At 39.5% G+C, this 18,481-nt stretch overlaps 1 protein-coding gene across 1 annotated transcript in view; it reads right to left on the bottom strand.

Moving 5' to 3' along the window:
* The window catches only part of pkd1l1 (polycystin 1 like 1, transient receptor potential channel interacting), a 119,592-nt gene extending 102,212 nt beyond the window's left edge, over positions 1-17,380 (bottom strand). The window contains exons 1-12 of the mRNA XM_080214608.1: positions 17,257-17,380; positions 16,670-16,894; positions 16,341-16,460; positions 15,478-15,646; positions 13,254-13,505; positions 11,681-11,813; positions 10,252-10,455; positions 8,881-9,065; positions 7,155-7,376; positions 6,705-6,865; positions 3,902-4,336; positions 1,202-1,351 (exon numbers count right to left, since the gene is read on the bottom strand). Of these exons, the coding sequence (XP_080070734.1) occupies positions 1,202-1,351; positions 3,902-4,336; positions 6,705-6,865; positions 7,155-7,376; positions 8,881-9,065; positions 10,252-10,455; positions 11,681-11,813; positions 13,254-13,505; positions 15,478-15,646; positions 16,341-16,460; positions 16,670-16,894; positions 17,257-17,380 (2,380 nt within the window). The remainder of the gene's footprint in view (positions 1-1,201; positions 1,352-3,901; positions 4,337-6,704; positions 6,866-7,154; positions 7,377-8,880; positions 9,066-10,251; positions 10,456-11,680; positions 11,814-13,253; positions 13,506-15,477; positions 15,647-16,340; positions 16,461-16,669; positions 16,895-17,256) is intronic.
* Between the last annotated feature and the right edge of the window lie 1,101 nt (positions 17,381-18,481).

Raw genomic sequence — 18,481 nt, 5'->3', positions numbered from 1 at the left:
TAGTCCTTTTTTTGTGGACAAGGCATATGTAGGCCATTTGTCTGGCTGATGCCACTATGGTAGCTGTATAGGAGTATCATTGAGGATAGCTTTCTCCTTCCATTTGTTGTTCAACTGTCCACCACCATCCACTTGATGTGGCAACACTGCAGAGTTATGATCTGATCTGTTGGTTGTGAGATCACTTAATTCTGTATATAGCAGGTTGTTTTTGCTCTTTGACATGAATGTAGTTGTGTTGCAGCTTCACAGGTTAGCACCTCACCTTTGGGTGCACTGGTGCTGTTCCTTACATGTTCCCTTGCACTTCTCATTGAAGCAAGGCTGAATGTCTGGCTTGACGGTAATGGCACAGCAAGAGATATGTTTGCATGAGGTTACAGATTGTGATTGAAAACAATTCTGTTGCTGATGTCTAATAGCACCTTATAGATATCCAGCTTTGAGTAGCTGTTCCATACTAAATCAATCCCAATTATCACTATGGTAAGTGCTGCACAACATGATGGAGCGTATCCTCAGTATGAAGACAGTTCTTCTTTACCACAAGGAATTTGTGATGGTCCCTCCGACCATGGTAGGAGGGACCATCACACCTTACCGCAATAATATTCTGCTTCTTCACAACTAAGATGTTCTGAGCTTTAGTCTGCCGAGAAGTTTTCATCAAGGGTGTAGGCTCCTCTGCTAATTGTATCATTTTCTTCAGGTAGACATGCAAGATGTGAATTGGTGGTCATGAGCTCAAATTGGTTATTTTCTTTTATTAGTTCTATCGCTTCCTGCTGCAAACCCAGGATGGCACTAATGTGGGTAATGGTATGGAAGTGCAGGTAGGAGGGATGTGAGCTTAAAATGGGATAGTGAGATTATGGGTCTGATTCCGTTTCAGGCAGTGGCCATGGGAGAGGTACAGAATCAGTGTTTAGGAGTTTATGGTGAGTCTTCAGTCTACTCAATGCTTAACTGAATTAATCAATTAAAACAGATGAATGGTTGACATGGTCCACTAAAATTAATACTATTGGCACTTTCCGCACAAAAGAGTCATGTGTATTTAAATATTAGACTAAAGTTATCTAGTTCTGCTTTTTCTGTGAACATAATATTTAACATATAACAAAACATAATTGCTAACTTGATCATAAGGAAACCTTTAATTGTCCAATATAATCATTTGGATTTATCGCTTCTACTTTACCTCCCTTTTCAGTGACTCCACCCTCTGAAATGTCAAGCTGTGATCCATTTATACTGCGAGAAGCAATTAAAGGCATTGCTGAGATCTGCAATCTCTCAGAAACAGAGGAGAAGTTCTGACTGCTGGTTGTGTTCCGAGTTTCAGTAACATCTAAAAATTAATAATGACACAAACTTAGTATATTAGAGGCACAAGAGTGTAAGTTGTTGAGGTTTTCTTAAAACATTGTTTTCTTACAAAATAGCCGGTAGGCTTGACCTAACTGCAGGAAGTGGTGCATGTCCAAAGCCTTATCTATTTAATCAGAACAAACTGAGAAGTAGATAAAATACACACTGAAACAAAAAAGTGTTACTTGGATGGTTCTGATGAAAAGTCACAACCTGAAAAGTACAATGATTTTCTTTGTTCCTGGGATGTTGCCAGATTTGCTGTGCATTTCCTGGGTCAGAATTTTACATTACTCAGGCGGGCATGCACCTGGCCCAGAAGCCCGTGAAACCGTGTGAAAAGATATCAGGCATTCATCCTGACACCATCGTGCAGTTGTGTAATATTTCAGGCGACAGGCACACATGAGTCAGAAGTATTCCTGTCAACAATCATGCAGGCAATTTAGCCCATCAAGAGGCCAAGTGGTCTCAATTTTACACAGCCAGTCTGTCTTTGTGGTTGGCAGATCAGCTATTGGCCAGGCAGATCTACTCCTGCAATCTCGATCCAAGATGGGATGAAATGTCAGGGCTGGAATAAAATTGAAAATGATGTCTGGGGACTGAGGTTTGTGTTTGAACTGCGGCCTAGACACTCTTTGCAGTATTTCTCCATTGCAATTTTTTTTATATAGGCATGCAGATCTTTAAGAGAGCTCCACATTGGCTGTTCCCCTGAGGGAGAACATTAGAAGCGCCGGCCCACACACTCCCTTTTCTCCACGCCTGCCCTCCCCAGCAGTGCTGAGCCTTTCTCCGTGCAAGTTTCAACGTTTCACACTGGCTAGCCATTAATTAGGCAACCAGCGTGAAATCATGTTCTGGGGACATTCAAGGCTTCATTCAGCTTTTCCAATGTTATTTCAGATATGTAGTAGTTTGCTTCTGTATTATTTGGATGCTTTCAGTTTTAAAACTGTCGCAACTGGCCATTTAGAAGTTGCTTGAAAAAGTAAAAGTAACAGTAAAATATTTTTTATCTGTAATATATTATTAATATGCTTAATTAACCAAGTGGAAGTTCGCTGTGAATACTTTAAACTTTCAAAATATTCAGCACGAGAGCAAGCCAGCAACAAGTCCCCCAGCCAGTAAGATTAGCTGGCATTACATTGCTGATATTCTGGCTCACATTTCTAATACAGTATTGAGTGCAGAAAATAACACTATGGAGCTGCCAACAGGACTTCCTACTAACATTAAAGCTCCACTCTGATAAGATGAGCCCATGACTGGTATTAGGGAAGCACATTCTATCAGATCTCTCAAGTTTTTAGTTGGCCTAATGGCTGGAATTACTTGCAAGTACAAGGTGAGAGCCATTTGAAGCTAGGCAGAGAATCAATCATGTTAGCACGATCTGATCTTCTAAACTTCTCAGCATTCGTAACAATTATAGATACTGTTGGAGGATGAATGCAGGAGATGGATAATCCAGTAGCACTCCAATGGCAACAATTGTGTCATCTAGCCATTTGCTTATGTCAATGCCACCCCCAATGTGCACAGTCCATTTTGATAAATAATCAGTGTTTAACTATACAGAACCAAGATTGATTTTATATTATCTCCATTTAATCAGACTACATTTCATATTTAGGAAAATGAATTCAAATTTAGAATCATCAGCACATAAGGACAACTTGTTGTAATTTGATATTGTTATTGTTATTATTCCAACCTGCAGAACAATAAACACATCCCTTAAACGTAGGCTGTGCGTAATACACATTCTTTGCACACATTCATCTCCTTCCCATTGACACTATTTTATGACCACATTTTCTTATTAAAACTTAATTGATTTGCTTCCAAGTAAAACAGAAGCAGGCCAGGACTGAAGGGGAAGAAAGTATGTGAGTCACGATGAAGGAGTGTGGCTACAAATTGCAGAGCAGAAACTGCCAAGGATATGTCAAAGCAACTAGCCCTGAACAACCAGTGAGGTGAATGTGCCAATACTTTTACAGATCCTTTGGGGAGGCAACTACAACAAAACTAATAATGCTTTCTGCTGTAACAAAAGGTAACAAATCATAGAATCATAGAATCCATACAGTACAGAAGGAGGCCATTTGGCCCATCAAGTCTGTACCAACCACAATCTCACCTAGGCCCAATTCCTGTATCTCCACACATTTATCCTGCTAATTCCCCCTGACGCTAGGGTCAATTTAGCACGGCCAATCAACTAACCTATATGTCTTTGGACTGTGGGAAGAAACCAGTGCATCCACAGGAAACCATGCAGACACAGGGAGACAGTGCAAACTCCACACAGACAGTGACCTGAGGCCAGGAATGAACCTGGGACTGGTGAAGTGAGGCGAGGAAGCTTTGTGTGAAGCCTCCCACTGAAGATCTGCTCTTCAGGAATTGAAATGTTATACACAATTTTATTTATACGTACATACACACACCTATATATGCACATATACATAAATGCTTACACAAGCACACACCAGATTGTGGACTGTACAAGATTTACCTGAAGCATTCGTGAATGAAGCATTTGCTGACTTAGCAGTTCGAGGATGCCTTGCCCGAGGCCTCCCATTGAAGATCTGCTCTTCAGGAATTGGAAATGGAAATGGATCTTGTGAGGTAGTGGTTCTTATCATTCTGCTTGTTGCACTAAGTGTGGAGTTGTTAATTGGAATAACTGGGGGAGTTGTAAGTGTAGTAGTGGTGACACCATTATCAGAGTTGCTCTGACCAACTGGGCCAATCCAAGCATGAAGAGTGCCTTTGCTGATGTGACTGGCTGTAGACTTTGAGTGTAGTCTTTGAGTGTTGGTACCAGTAGTTGGAGTACTTTGTGATGTCTGTCTGCTGGAAATCACATGGGGTGCAGGTGGAGCAGTCATAATAGGGCCATATAAACTTGACTGTAAATTGTCCACTACCAGTTTACAGAATGGAACTGCAAAACAAACACATAATATTAAATATTAAAGCAAAATATTGCAGATGCTGGAAATCTGAAATAAACAGAGAAAATGACAGAAATACTCAGCAGGTCTGGCAGCACCTGTGAGGAGAGAAACAGAGTTAATGGCTGAAATTTTACCGTTACGCCCACCCTGGAATTGGGGCAGGCGAGACTCGCAGAATGGCATTCTTCATGGCCTCAGGTGGGCGAGACGGTAAAATTCCGGCAAATGTTGCAGATCATGGCCTTGTATTTCCAGCATTTTCTGTTTTTATTGCACATAATATTAAAGTATTTACCAAGTCAGAGTGAAAGACAAAATGGGATAAACTTTAAATACAGAATCAGCTGAATACTTTGAAGAGCTATGATCGAAGTTTTTAACCTTTAGTTTGAAGTCAACAGTTTTGTACATATTAGTGTTGTGGGAAAATTACCACTTCTGAGTCAGACTGGAGGAACAACAATACAGTTTTATTTAACGAAGCTTCGTGGAGAAAAGGCACCAGTACTCCAAGGTAGATGAAACAATAGAAGCAGTCCATCTTTATATCCTTTACACAATAGGTGGACTAGACACGATTATCACATCATTATAGACAAATGGGTACAACGTTTCTTAGCTCATTATTATGGACAGGTACATCCATTATCGTTTCAATATCACATTGTTCCATGAATGGGTACATTTCCTCTTTATCAACGACGTTACTTTATTCTATTTTTGCAGTAAGTGGTTCCTTTGTGTTTATGCATTCCTGTTCTTAATCTCCCTATCAGACCCCACTGTCCCAGGACTATCTTTATCTCTTTTAAGGTGCCTGGCTTCCTGAAGCATCTGTTCCCTGTTTTAATCCAATTAACTGTCTGTCCTGTTGTCTGTGTTTGAAAGTCAGTGTCTGTGCTGGAAGTCAGTGCAGGTTTAATGCCTTTTAACCCCTTATGTGCCGGACAGCTATTTTTATGCCAGATACCCATCTTTATGTCTTTTTCCCGCCTTCATTAGCAACAATGAAGTAAATCACAGATTTCACCACTAAATAAACAAGAGTCTGAAAAATGCAATGAAAAAGACACGTCTCTTCTGCCTTTGGGGTTGGTATCCAGGCATTCACGTTTACTTAATGATTAAGGCAGAATAGCGGCTTAATATTTACACCATTAACAGTATTTTCAGCAATTTCCATTTGGCTTTCAACCTGGTGCCTCATGTAGTTCTCCCTACAATCTCTACAGTGCAGAAGGAGGCCAGTCGGCCCATCGAGCCTGCACCAACCACAATCCCACCCAGGCCCTATTCCCATAACCCCACAATAATTTTAAATAATTTTGCAATGTGAAGATAGCTGTCATGACACAAGCAGCAGGAAGTTTAGGAGTAGTTTTTGATGGTAAACTGTTTTAGCTGCTTGAACTCCAGCCATACAACTGAATTTGCCTGGGATTCCCAAGCCCTGTGTCCTGTCAACACTGAGGTATATCCCCAGAGGAAGAAGAAATGTCTGAGGCAAATATAAACTCTTTTCAGTAGCCTGGCTTGGAATGTTAATGTTGGCATGTTAATGTGGTCTGTATTTTTGAAATAGCTGGATGACAAAACAATAAAAAAAACTTAAATATGTGAATGTCAATCATTTCTGGAAGCTATACTGTTGAGTAATTCTTTTCTGACAGTCGTACTTCACCTCAGCAAGAATCAATGGACAGCCAATAGCAGTAAGAACCTGAGGTAATCTTAATTCTGCCTCAGTAGGGATGCTAATGCCAGCTACCACACTATGACTGCTACCTCAGCTGAGACCAGTTAATTCAATATAAACTGAAAATTGAACTTGGGACCTCTGTGGTCTACACAGCTGAATGCAGGATGATGTTAATGTGATTGATTAAACTTAAATTTATGTAATTATGGTTTGAAAGTTTTATTATAATATGATGGTAATGTTACTCGGAATGTTACTCGGAATGACTGTGTATTAGCATCTAACGTATGTGCAAATATAAAACCTGATAACCAAACGGAAGCAAAAGTAAATTAGCCAGAGAACAACCAGTTCCTATACACTCTCCAATGCTTTTTGAAAAGTTAGCCCTGGTTATTAACGTAAACACATCTGCAGGTAAAAACAAAAACATGTATATAACCAGAAAGCAAGTTATTCTTTTACAAATTGCATTGCAATTCACAGCCTTTATTGGATGCTTAAGTACCATCTTCCTGCATGAAGGTAATAGATGAAAGACAGAAGGTTATCTAACCATTGTTCTATCAGTTCCAGAAATATTAGGCACTAGCACTAATACAAACATCCACCTTAGAATTGTTAGTTTAACAAAACATTCACAAGTGGTGACTCACCTTCAATAGGTTCCGTTTCAGTTGAGTTCACAAGGTATAACTTCCAAGAATATGAGAGGTTCGAAGTTTCTGAGCACTCCTCACACACAGCTTTCACAGAAAAAGCATCATTCCAGTTGATGGAATTATTCAGACATTCATCACAGAACAGTTTTACCAGCCTGTACGAAAGCAGCAATAAGATGATCAAGAGATCATGAAGAGTTAATCAGCAGAAAGCCACAATATTGTGCAAGATAATTATACAAGCAAAACAGTAAAATAATATCAATTTTGCTTCCTGCTTTTAATTATATTGCAAACAATTGAAAATCAGAGATATTGCCTGGAGCTTTGTTGTTGGTCATTAGATTGTGATAATTGCAAAATAAACTTCAAAATACTTTGTAACTTTTGCTGTAGGGAATATGTTTTGTAGGTGTTCTGTATACCATGGTATTCAATACGTACCTTAAGTTGTCTTTTTTTTTGATGGTTATAAACTGCTGTGCTTCTGAAGAATATCTGTTATTACTGTGAACTGTTAACTTGAAGAGAAACTGATCAAAATCAGTTTTCAGTGCAGACATTGAAACATTGACGGTGCTGGAAGTTGTGTTCAGCGGGTCTGGTGCATCGGGTTTGAAGCAAGGTACATTTAGTTCACTCACTGCTTCACAAGCCCAGGAAAATCTGTGCAGTGTTAAAGAAAGGTAAAATAAATCTAGACGTCTTAAATAAAGAACAGGTTAGATTACAATTTGCCAGTGACTGAACCTTTAGAACAACTAGGGTAAAAAACTGTAAAATATTGTTGCTCAGCTACTTCTTTTGAAAGAGGAAGATTGGAAATGTCAATGTGCGCTACAAGATTAGTGCAGGAGAAAATGACTCATATGGTTGACCACAGAACCAGTTTTGAAACAAAGGAAGTGCCTACTAAGGAGATTATCATTTTTATTCAGGAAAAATCCTTCATGAGGAGGATTTAAACCTGCATTAGGTGGTTTGAGCCAAGAGACCCAAACCCAGAATCAATGAAGTAGCTCAAGTACAAGAAAGATATTGCTGAAATCAGTGATGCAAAAATGTTAACAAGAGCATGATTAAAGTTTTAGTATAAAGAGTCATGGTCATAGTATGTTGAGTTTTATTTTCTGCCTCTAAGAAATTTGAGTTTGTTTGAGTAATGTGAATGTCCAGAGTGTTCAAAATAAAACTGAAAGTTAGGTAATGTAAATTCTAGAGTTAGTTAATAGACGGATAACAATATAGCAGTAGAAATAGAACCTAAGGTTTCGACAGGATTAGAAACTTATAATTACAATATTTTTAGTAGAACTAAAGCAGGAAAAATGATGTGGGTGCTTTGCAGGTAGCTCTCTCTCTTTCATAGGTAACTCTCCCTCTGTCTCTCTCTCCCTCTGATTACTGATGCAAGCCAAGTCAGAAAAGCCACAGCTGAAAAGGAAACAATGTAACTAAAATTATTAGAAATTTGGCATTCTTGTGTTTGTCCTTTTAAGTGCAAGAGGAAAAAGCTTTGGCAACGTGTATGTCTTTTCATCGATAAACAGATGTCTTCAAAAGGTTTCTCTAAAATTATAAGTAAAAAAACTAATATCTTGTATGGTGGACTTACATATTTAAAGGGACTGTAAATTAATTATGTATCTTTTGAAAAAAATGGGTCTGAAACTCTCCCAGTTTCACACTCATTCAACACTTAGAATTATTTTGGTCGCCTCTTCCACACTTCCTCCCCATGCAACACCGCCCCCCCCACCCCAGCCCGACCCCCACAAAGTCCTGAAATTACTTCATATCTTTAATTCCTTTTTCAATCCTCCCCCTGCATTACATCCTCCTCCACAGCCATTATTCTCCAACTCTGTTCAACCCACCTCTGAACCCTACCATTGGTGTTCAGAACCTGCAATCGGCATGGCCATATTCAAAAACACTTTCACTATCTCCTGCTGCGAAATTTCTCCAAATTCATCTTTTTGACAGGTTTTCAGTCATGTTCTTGACTATCCTTTTGTCACTTGCTGAATGTTCCCTTATCTATTCCTATTTATTTTCCAAGACTCCAGTAAGGGTCTTTGAATCTTGTTCTGTGCTGCCACACAGAACTACAGATTTTTGCTAATTCCCTGTTCAACTGAATCACAAACTAGATCCCATTATGACTCACCTTAGATTTGCAGTGCCTGGATAGTCCGGATCATACGATTCTGATCCATTCAAACTAATAATGGACTCATGCTTATAGTTTACGAAGAGCTGAGTACCGCCTGAAATCAGGCTCACTGGTGGGGTAGCGAGGACCTCAACATTTATAGTGTAGTTGTTATAAACTACAGTGCCAACGATTTGAACCTATATTAGCAAAATAATTCAAGACCATTAACATTGAACAATTCCATGACAGACCATTTATAAAACAATTACGGTTTCCAAATAAATTCATTTCCCCCGATTTCTTCATTGTAACAAATGCCAAACTGAGCAACAGAAATATGAAAAATGAATAAACTCCTCCAGGATTTTTGTACAGTTCTGTTATAACTCCACTAACCATCAATTCAAAATTAAATTCCAATGTCCTCTTGCCATCATTATTTATCCTCTTCCTGGCTTTACATACATAACCCAGACTACAATCCAGTTGTAGCTGTGAAGAAGTACGACTCCAAAATGAGGATCTGTAAATTGGATGGGCCATTAAAACTGTCAATTGTTGGGCAGCTCAGAAGGTTATTAAAGGTCCAATGGCACTATTTTAAGACGAGCACCAAGTACTCCAAATGGTCAACAGTCTTCCAAAAACATGTACACAATTGCTTGCACATGCACTTAAATAACAGGAGTTAGTGGACTTCAAAATATTAAATTTGTTTATTGTTTTGGGGCATTTCTGAAGGCACAGAATAAATGAAGGCACATAAAAGCAATTCATTTTGATTTATTAATTAGATTTTACAGTTAAGTACCTATTGAGAAGGTTACCATGCTCAGACTGACTATGATGAAAGTGTTTCATGTACCTGTGGAATACAAGGGCCGGCACTGCGTTCACACTTTCTGAACAGAAGGTGCATGAGAAGAAATAGCTTGTTCTCTTCCAAACAGTAAAAGTAATCAGCTCTCCTTGACAAAGAAACATTCCCTATCTCAAAATATTTGAATGATATTTACTACAATTTAAAATTGTGAAGATTGTAAAGAGAAGAAAATATAGAGTAAATTAAAATTTTATATCTGTATCACCTTCTAAACTTTCAAGATCATAATTTAAGGCCAGAAGTTCTTCTTTGTTTTAGATACTTGTGCTTCACTTTAAAGTCTTTTGGATATTTTTAACCTAGGCAATATTGTGCACCTCCAGCATTTTAAAAAGTACCAGTAAAATGTTTCAAAACACCAGTTATCTTTCGCTGAACCAAATAATGATGTCATTCTTTCCACTTTAACCCCCCAAGGACTTCAAAGCAAATTCTATTGGATTCGGAGCATTTTTGTAGTGGCACTTCACATAGATTGCATTGCCAGATTGATTTCTTACCCTGGCAACTGCTAGGTAGATTCCATAATCCAACATATAGCCGGGAATGATTATAAACTGTTTGTTAACATCAACTTGAGATAGTTTGACCAGTGACTCATCTGACTGAAAGAAGGACCAGCTGTACTGGACACCTCTGGAGATGTTACAAACAAATTCGCTCTCAAATGTAACTCCAAGCTTGAAGGACTGATATCTTCTAACCTGCAGGAAAAACAGTTGCCTTACTATTGAAACATTTCAGAGGTTTACAGAATCTTGACAACAGTTTATTACTGCATTTACACGATCACTGCCTCCACTACTGCTGGCCAGCGACGGGGTTTGCAGGGCTGGCGAGCGATCATGAAGGCCAGTGATCGGGAGACTAGCAATGGCGGTGGGGGGGAACAGCTCTGCGATGCACTAATCTCCGCACTGACAGACCAGCGTATGCACAGTGGTCCGCTCAGCGCCAGGCTGCCTACCAGTCAAAGATAGTCACTATCAAATAAAGTGGTTGGACTTAAACCTGAAGTTGTCAGACTTCTTACTATGTTTACCCCAGTCCAACGCCGGCATTTCTACATCATGCCCCCCCCTTACTTTACAGAGTGAATCCCACTGAGGCACTCTGCAGTGCTCAGAGTACCAGAGGTTCACTCTGGTAAGTACGCTAAAAAAGTTGGGAGGAACTACTCCCATTTTGCTGCACGTTGGAAACTTCTGAATTTTTTTTGGGAGAATCCTGAACATTGAGTTTTACAGCAGAAAGAGGCACTTTGACCCATTGTGTCTATACCACTCATCAAACACTTACCTACTCTAATTTAAAAGAACTGTTCAAATACAAGCTGTTGTAATTGTGAGGCTATCTTGCAGTATAACGTATATAAGTGAAATCAAGTTTTAACTGACACTTATTTAGAACTGCTATCATAACAGAGTAATTCTCAATTTTTCACATTCAGCCACTCTTGCAAATTTGGTTACCCGTTTGTATCTTCATCTTTACGTTCTGGACATTTCTTGCTGTACCTTTCGCCTTTCTATCCACACCTCACTATTCTTACTCGGAAGAAATTGCGACCTCCATTGCTAAAAGATTTTCTTGTATTTTCTTGACTCTCTCCCAATATTTCCTCTTTCTCAAGTCCTCTCCTCTCCAATCTCTTTCTCCTTCCCTAATCCTAACTTCCTCTCATAACAACCTCCCTGTTCCATCTGCCTTTTCCCCCCTCACTGTTCTCTTCCCCGAGTACAAAACGTCCATGCACTCAAATCTGATACACTCGAATATTGCACATTTGCACTTACTGTAATAGGAGAAGAATGAGTATTTTTGAAATTTAAGCACACTGAACTTGCTGTCATAGATTTGACTGTATTGTGATTTTTTTTTCAATTTTTCATTCAAAGTTCCTCATGAGAAAATGATAACTTACTGTACCTCTATTTTGGATGGACCATAACTTTTCACTGGAGGAGGCTGACAATTTTCAGAAATAACAAAGAGCTGGCCAGAGAGTGAGGCGGAGCTCACATTGTTAAATATGACTACTTGAACTGTAAATTCACCTTCCCTGTAAAAACAAAGCCCATACAGTAGTTATAAGTGCATTATTTCAGTCATGCAAAATATATACATATGAAACTTGCAACTGACATAAAATAGCAAGGTTACATTCGAAGCTCAGGGCCAGCGGGATTCACTGGTCCTGCGGCAGTGAACAGAGATTTGGCTGAGTACCAAATTCTCTGTCCTCACTTCGAATGGCAGCAGGGCTTGAACAGCTGGAAAATTCCAGCCATATGTTAAGTTGCGTTAGTTTTTTTTAGAGGTTTACAGTATGGGAACAGGCCCTTCTTGTCCATGCTGCCCTTTTTTTCACCACTAAATTGTGTGATACATTTCAGCAGAAACTGTTGATAAAATACAATAAATTATATTTTTTAATGTTACTCTGTAGATTTGGTTCCTTCTTCGAATTTGGTGCCTTCTTTGAAAAGCACCGGAACGTGAAATAAACACCTTTCGTCGCATTAACACCAGTAGGTTCTTATTCTCCTGATGCAACAGTTGAAGTTCATAATGGTTTGAAACCTTTAAATTGTGATGTTTGAGAGCACGTTCAGAATTGACTTTTGCCCATGCAGAGATTATCAGGTGACAGTGTTCCACTTCACTCTAATCTTTGAGTAACATCATGGTGATAATCACACAGCTGAGATTAGCAGCATTTTTAGTGCCAACAAAAAACTGTTTCTAAGTTAATGTGCTGAGCTCCTATTGCAAATTGGTCACAAAAAGCACATATTTTCATCTTTCTTCATGCTTGTGTGTGCGCCTCACATCATTTCAGATATATCCACACTACTCCCAACCTGCTCCATTAACGTCCCCACAGCACAACCTCACTACCCTACATCCCCTCCCTTCCATTCACCCTACCTATTTACTACGTTACTTAATAGGTAAATTACCCTTTCTGGTGACACTAATCCATAACTTCTTTTATTGACACTTGTTTTTCAGAAAATATTTCTCAGTTCATGGTCACCAGGATTCTCTGGCTTCCCTGTAGCTTTTTAAAATATTTCTCTGTTCATTGTTGCTAGGATTTTCTAGTTTCCCTGAGGCATTTTTCTCAGCAGTGGGATCTTCTGGCCTTCTGATATTTTGGGCACACAACGAATTCCACGCCTGTATTTGCTTGATGTTCATTCATGCACTTTCAACAAGTCACTGATTATAAGCAGCAACACTGGATCCATTGATACAATTGAGCTGAACTCAGTCTTGACTCAGCAGTGCACAGACATTACCTTCCTCAGCATCATAAATCACAATTCATAACCAGATAAAGAAATTCCTTTCAACTTAAAGGAAGAAATGTGGAGAATATAAAGTTCAATTTAATTTATCGGCACCATGCAAAGAATCCTCATTTACAAACATGTGGACATATCTTTTATCACCATGCCTCCTTAAAGGTTTTGGACTAACAGCAGAATCTGCCTACCTATCGTAACTGTGATACTCCCTCCTGTTTCCAATGATCACAGTACCATCACCAAAATTCCACCAATAAGAGAGATTGGTTCCATAGTTAATGCGCACTTCCATCGCAACACTGGAGTTTAAGAGAACTGAAGTAAGGTCTTGATTGTTCATTCGAAGCCTGTTCGGCTCTACTTTCTGCTGTAGCTCTATAGGGTAGATGTTTGATGTAAAAGAACTAATCTGATTTGAGGCATTCACTATCACATTGTACCTGCAAAACACAAACAGCTTCAGTTACAATTGTATTAAACCCACTCAGTAATATATGTACCCCAAAACCACTGCTCATCTGGTATCTGTTGGAGAATATATATGTTTATTTGTGAATTGACTGTAATTTCAAAGCCAAGCATAGATTTCTATCCTTACTCCTTCTGAACCCTCTTCAATGCATAATAGGCTTCTCTTTGTTCTCACTGTCCACCCCACGAGCCTTCACATTCATTTTCCATCATGTCCAGCACTATTACACTAACAAATACATCTTCCCTTCAGAATTCTGAAAGGATTATTCCTGTGCTTTCTGCTATACCCTGGCGCACTCCAATCAACCCTAACATCATCTGTTCTTGCTAAGGGTATCTTCCCCTGCAAGCTGAGGTGATGCAATACTTGTCCTTTTGCCTTCTCCTTTCCCACCACAGCGTCCCAATCATTATTTACAGGAGAAATTACTTGTCCTTTGTTCAACTGATATACCATATTCATTACTCACGAAGCAATCTCCTCTTCATATGGGAGATCAAATGCACATTGGGAAATCACTTTGTAAAACACACCCATGTCCAGAAGCTTGATACTCAGCATCTTATTCTAAATCTCTGTTCTTTCTGCCTTGTAAAAAGTCTCACAACACCAGGTTAAAGTGCAACAGATTATTTGGAATCACAAGCCTTCGGAGCGCTGTTCCTTCATCACCAAACAGCTTCAGAAAATATTGAAGTAAAGCTTTTTTTTTGATTCAAGATTGATCCTGATAAAAAATATGATTGCTCAATTTTCTGCCACCCTTTTATTCCTCATTATTAATTACCAATTGAATGCACCCACTGGTAATCAGTTGGTGTTTTATCAATCAGCTATTTGTAACTCAGACAATTAGTAAATTTGCTCTCAAGATGCGTTGATGGCCTCTTGAGGGCAAATTTCTGACAACAACTTTCAAAGGCATTATTTGGCAAGGTGTGTGTTTAATCTTGAACTCGGTTAACCACAGGCAAAAACTGGCAGCATAAAAACAAAATTCCAGAACTTATAAACATCTGGGCTGGATTTTACCGCTCTGCCCACCATGGGAATTGGAGCAGGCGAGAGGTGGATAATGGGAAGGTCCATTGACCTTGGTGGGATTTTATGGTTTCAAAATGGGCGAAGCTGTAAATCCTGCCCCTGGGGCCCAATGGCAACAGATCAAAAACTGGTGACAGGAATTAGTCGTTGGATCCTTGCTCTGTTTCTGCCCGATTTCAAGTGCAGTCTTAAATATTGGAGGGAGGGCAGTGAGATTTTTGTGCTTTGCTTCTCGTGTGATGGAGCATGACTGGGGAAGTTCCCAAGTTACCCAGGGATTTCACCCAGTGTGTACTTACAAGGCCAAAAACTCTTACCAGTTTAGAACTGCAGGGAGGCCCTGGAGTGTGCACAGAATCTTACTTATTTGTTCATGGGTTGGAAACATTGATGCCCAGGCCAGCATTTATTGTCCATTCATTAGAAAGTGGTGATCAACTGCCTTTCTGAACCCCTGCAGTCCATCTTGTGGAGATGTCCCCATACTGCCTTTAGGAATATAGTAAGCAATTCAAGAAGGGACAAATATTTTTACCTTTCAATTAAAAGCCTCCCTCAGGAGCATCAGATTCTTTCACCCTGTTAATTTTTTAGCCTTATCAGAGCCTTGGGATGCTCCCAATGAAGCAGTTTCAGTCAATCCAGTCGCTGCTAACCCAATTGCAACGTTTGTTAATGAGGCGCTCTTACAGTAATGGGTTGTCTTGGCTGTGAATGAAAACTGCCTCACTTCACCAAACCTCTACTGGCGGAGCAGATGCATCAGAGTTTCAGGCCTATTCGAAGTGATCTGAACGCGACTGGTGATTTTGCATAATGGTATTGAGTAATAGGTGCAAAAAATTAGAACAGATATGAAAGTGAATTAACCAATTTCAGTAGCTTGGCTTTACCTCCCTGGTATTGAATACATTGTGGTTATACTTCTTGATGTAGTTTTCACTGGAGGTTTATCCCCAAAATACCAAACAAATTGCAATGGGTCATCCTCTGTAGTTATCGCTGTGAACACGATATCAGAATAGGTGGCGTATATAGTCTTATTTGTAGAGATAGAAATGGCTGTAAAACAATGCAAAGTTGATCCATTTAAACATTTGATTAAATCTGTCATCTAATAGTAATAACTAGAATTCATTCCAGAGTAGACTTTCAAGGGCTATTTCAGGGCCTCATCAGACCACCACTGGTATTCAGCCAGTGACTGGTAGGGTATTTGCCCACAAATCTCGTCAAATTATCCCCATGAGGGGTGCCAATTGGGAACTTATTCCATCAGATCTCCCAGGAGAATGGGTTTCTATTTTGGAAAATATAAATCAATATCTAAAACCTCCAAATGAAGAGAAACAAAACCAACTGTTGAGAGAAGCACTCCCTGCTTTATCCCACCAATATGCATTAACACAAATCTTAGAACTGATTTGATCTTCTAAATCAGCTATTTATTTGTGATTTCTCTGATCAAGATTAAAAATACTGTCAAATTATGGACAGTTTAATGTGCGAGTACAGGAACACTGGAACTATGTTCAAAGTGTTAAAACCCATTTTGCATAGGACCCTTATGATCACTAAGAATTGGAGACTTGCATCCTGCTAGCTTGGCTGCTATTAAACTCTTACCCCAGAAGCAAAAAGTAGTACACTCAGCCAGTATTTCAATCAGTCGAGTCAACCCTATCATCGCCCCAGGTCATAATTTACTCCCCTTAAACATGTCATATTCAACTGAGATAATAGAGGTTTTTCATACGCTGCATTCTGTAAAGTACTGCTACATTGACGTAGGTCGAGACCAGCCCCACTTTATTCCGTGCATTTACTGTGACATTGTAAATTCCAGCAGACAAAAATTTGTGCTTAATTATAGGACCTGAAAAACAGAAATAGGTTCCAAACATGAATAACACAAAAAGAACAACAGTGAAATTTTACAAAAGTGGCCTTTTAATATTTAGTGCTTTTGAATGCATTGAAACACTATTGTGCTTTGTTTATATCTGGGTAACAGAAATCAAGTGTCTTTAAGAGATACTTTGTGCACATAAAGCCTTTTGCCAGCGCAATGCTTGACTTATTTACCTTCATCCACATAGGAAGTCTGATCACCCATATTCCAGCAGTATGTCACATCAGTTCCTTTACTCAGTAATGCAGTGAAGAGTATTACTTCATTTTTGTGAACCACACTGGAATTCATCATCAGTAGCAGGCCATCTGGAACCATTTGCACATAATAAGCACCAAGTTCATTGGTAGCATTGTAGAACTCATTGAAACTTGAGACAGTGATGTAGAACACGCCCTCTGTCAAAGGAAATTTCAAATATAGGTGACAAGATCATCAACATAATGGAGGTAGGCATTTACAGTTAAATTACTGAGCTGGAAACAAATTACAAAAACCAAACTAAATAATTGAACTAACCCAACTGTGAAGGAATATTTTCAAAGAGTATAGTCTGTGGTTTTATCCCATCTGCTGCTTTTCTTGCTCTCTAACCTCTGGAAGTCCTTGAATGTGGTCACCTCCCAAATCCTTGCAAACCTTTCCTACAACTCAATGTTTGAACTGATTCATTAAGTACTTTACCTTTGCTGTAACACTGTAATAGCTCACATCAAAGTCATAAATGAAATCCTATATGACTCTGGCCATGGTAAATTACCTCTCACTTGATCTTTCTCTGCATGCATGCGACCTTTGTCAAAGTTGACCATGCCATCCTCCTCCAAGACCTTCTCTCCATTATCCAGCTGGGTGGGATCCCCTTCATCTGGTTGGATTCCCATCTTTCAGCCTTCCCCAGAGAATCAGCTGCAATGGTTTATCCTTCTCCCATTCTGTTGTTTCCCAATGATCTCCTCTTGGCCTCTTCTATTCCTCAACTACAAAGTATCCCTTGGCAACACATGAAAACATATCAGGCTCCATAAGTATGCCAATGGTACCCAACCATACTCACTATTACCTTCTCAAACCCTCCAGTGGCACCAATTTAGCAAGCTGCTTTTCCAACACACAGTAGTGGATGAGACAAAATTTCCTATAACTAGGAAAGCTGAGATTGAAGCTTTCAATCCCTGTCACAAATCTGTTGCCCAACAACCAGTTCCATCACAACCTGGCCACCATCTCAGGCTAAACCAGGCTATCTGAATTTATGGTAACATATTTGATCTACTTCCATGTCCTCTCCATCACCAAGACTACACCTCAGTTCATCTGCTGCTGAAAGCTATACTTCTTTATTCCAATGCTGTTCTGGCTTGCCCCCCACCATCTTCCACCCAAAATAAACTTGAGCTCATCTAAATCTCTGCTGTCTCATCGTAGTTCACACCAATTGTTGTTCACCCATCATTCTGCATTCACTGACTTTGGCAACTCCTCCATTTTAAAATTCACGACCTTTTCTTCCCAAATTACTTCTCCCACATTTTTGAAAAAGTAGTTTAAAAAAACAGTGTCCTGACTCCAGCCCAGTGGCCCGCTCCAGCTGTATTATGGTGTGCACAGAGCAATACTCGGGTCCACTGGCTTGTTAACAACCTTAATTGCTCATTAGTTACTGGGTTTTAAAAATGATGGGCTGGCTGCCAATTTTTGCACCCACTCACCTACTGCTTTATGGGAAATTGGTCAGTTGCCCATCATATTTTACATGAACCCTACCCCAACCCCATCAAAAACACACTCACTGGAGATCTGTAAAATCCATCTTCTTTTATTGGCAGCAACTCCTGACTTGAAAGCCAAAAGATTATGATTCTCGGATATCAAGTAAACAATGTCCGCATCAATGGGGATGAAGTAGAAAGGGTCGAGAGCTTCATGTTTTTAGGTATCTAGATCATCAACAACCTGTCCTGGTCCCCCCATGCCGACACTAC

The sequence above is a fragment of the Carcharhinus amblyrhynchos genome, chromosome 2 (assembly GCF_965287045.1).
Source record: "Carcharhinus amblyrhynchos chromosome 2, sCarAmb.v2.hapA, whole genome shotgun sequence".
Taxonomy (NCBI): Eukaryota; Metazoa; Chordata; class Chondrichthyes; order Carcharhiniformes; family Carcharhinidae; genus Carcharhinus; species Carcharhinus amblyrhynchos.
This window is presented reverse-complemented; position numbering and strand designations above follow the sequence as displayed.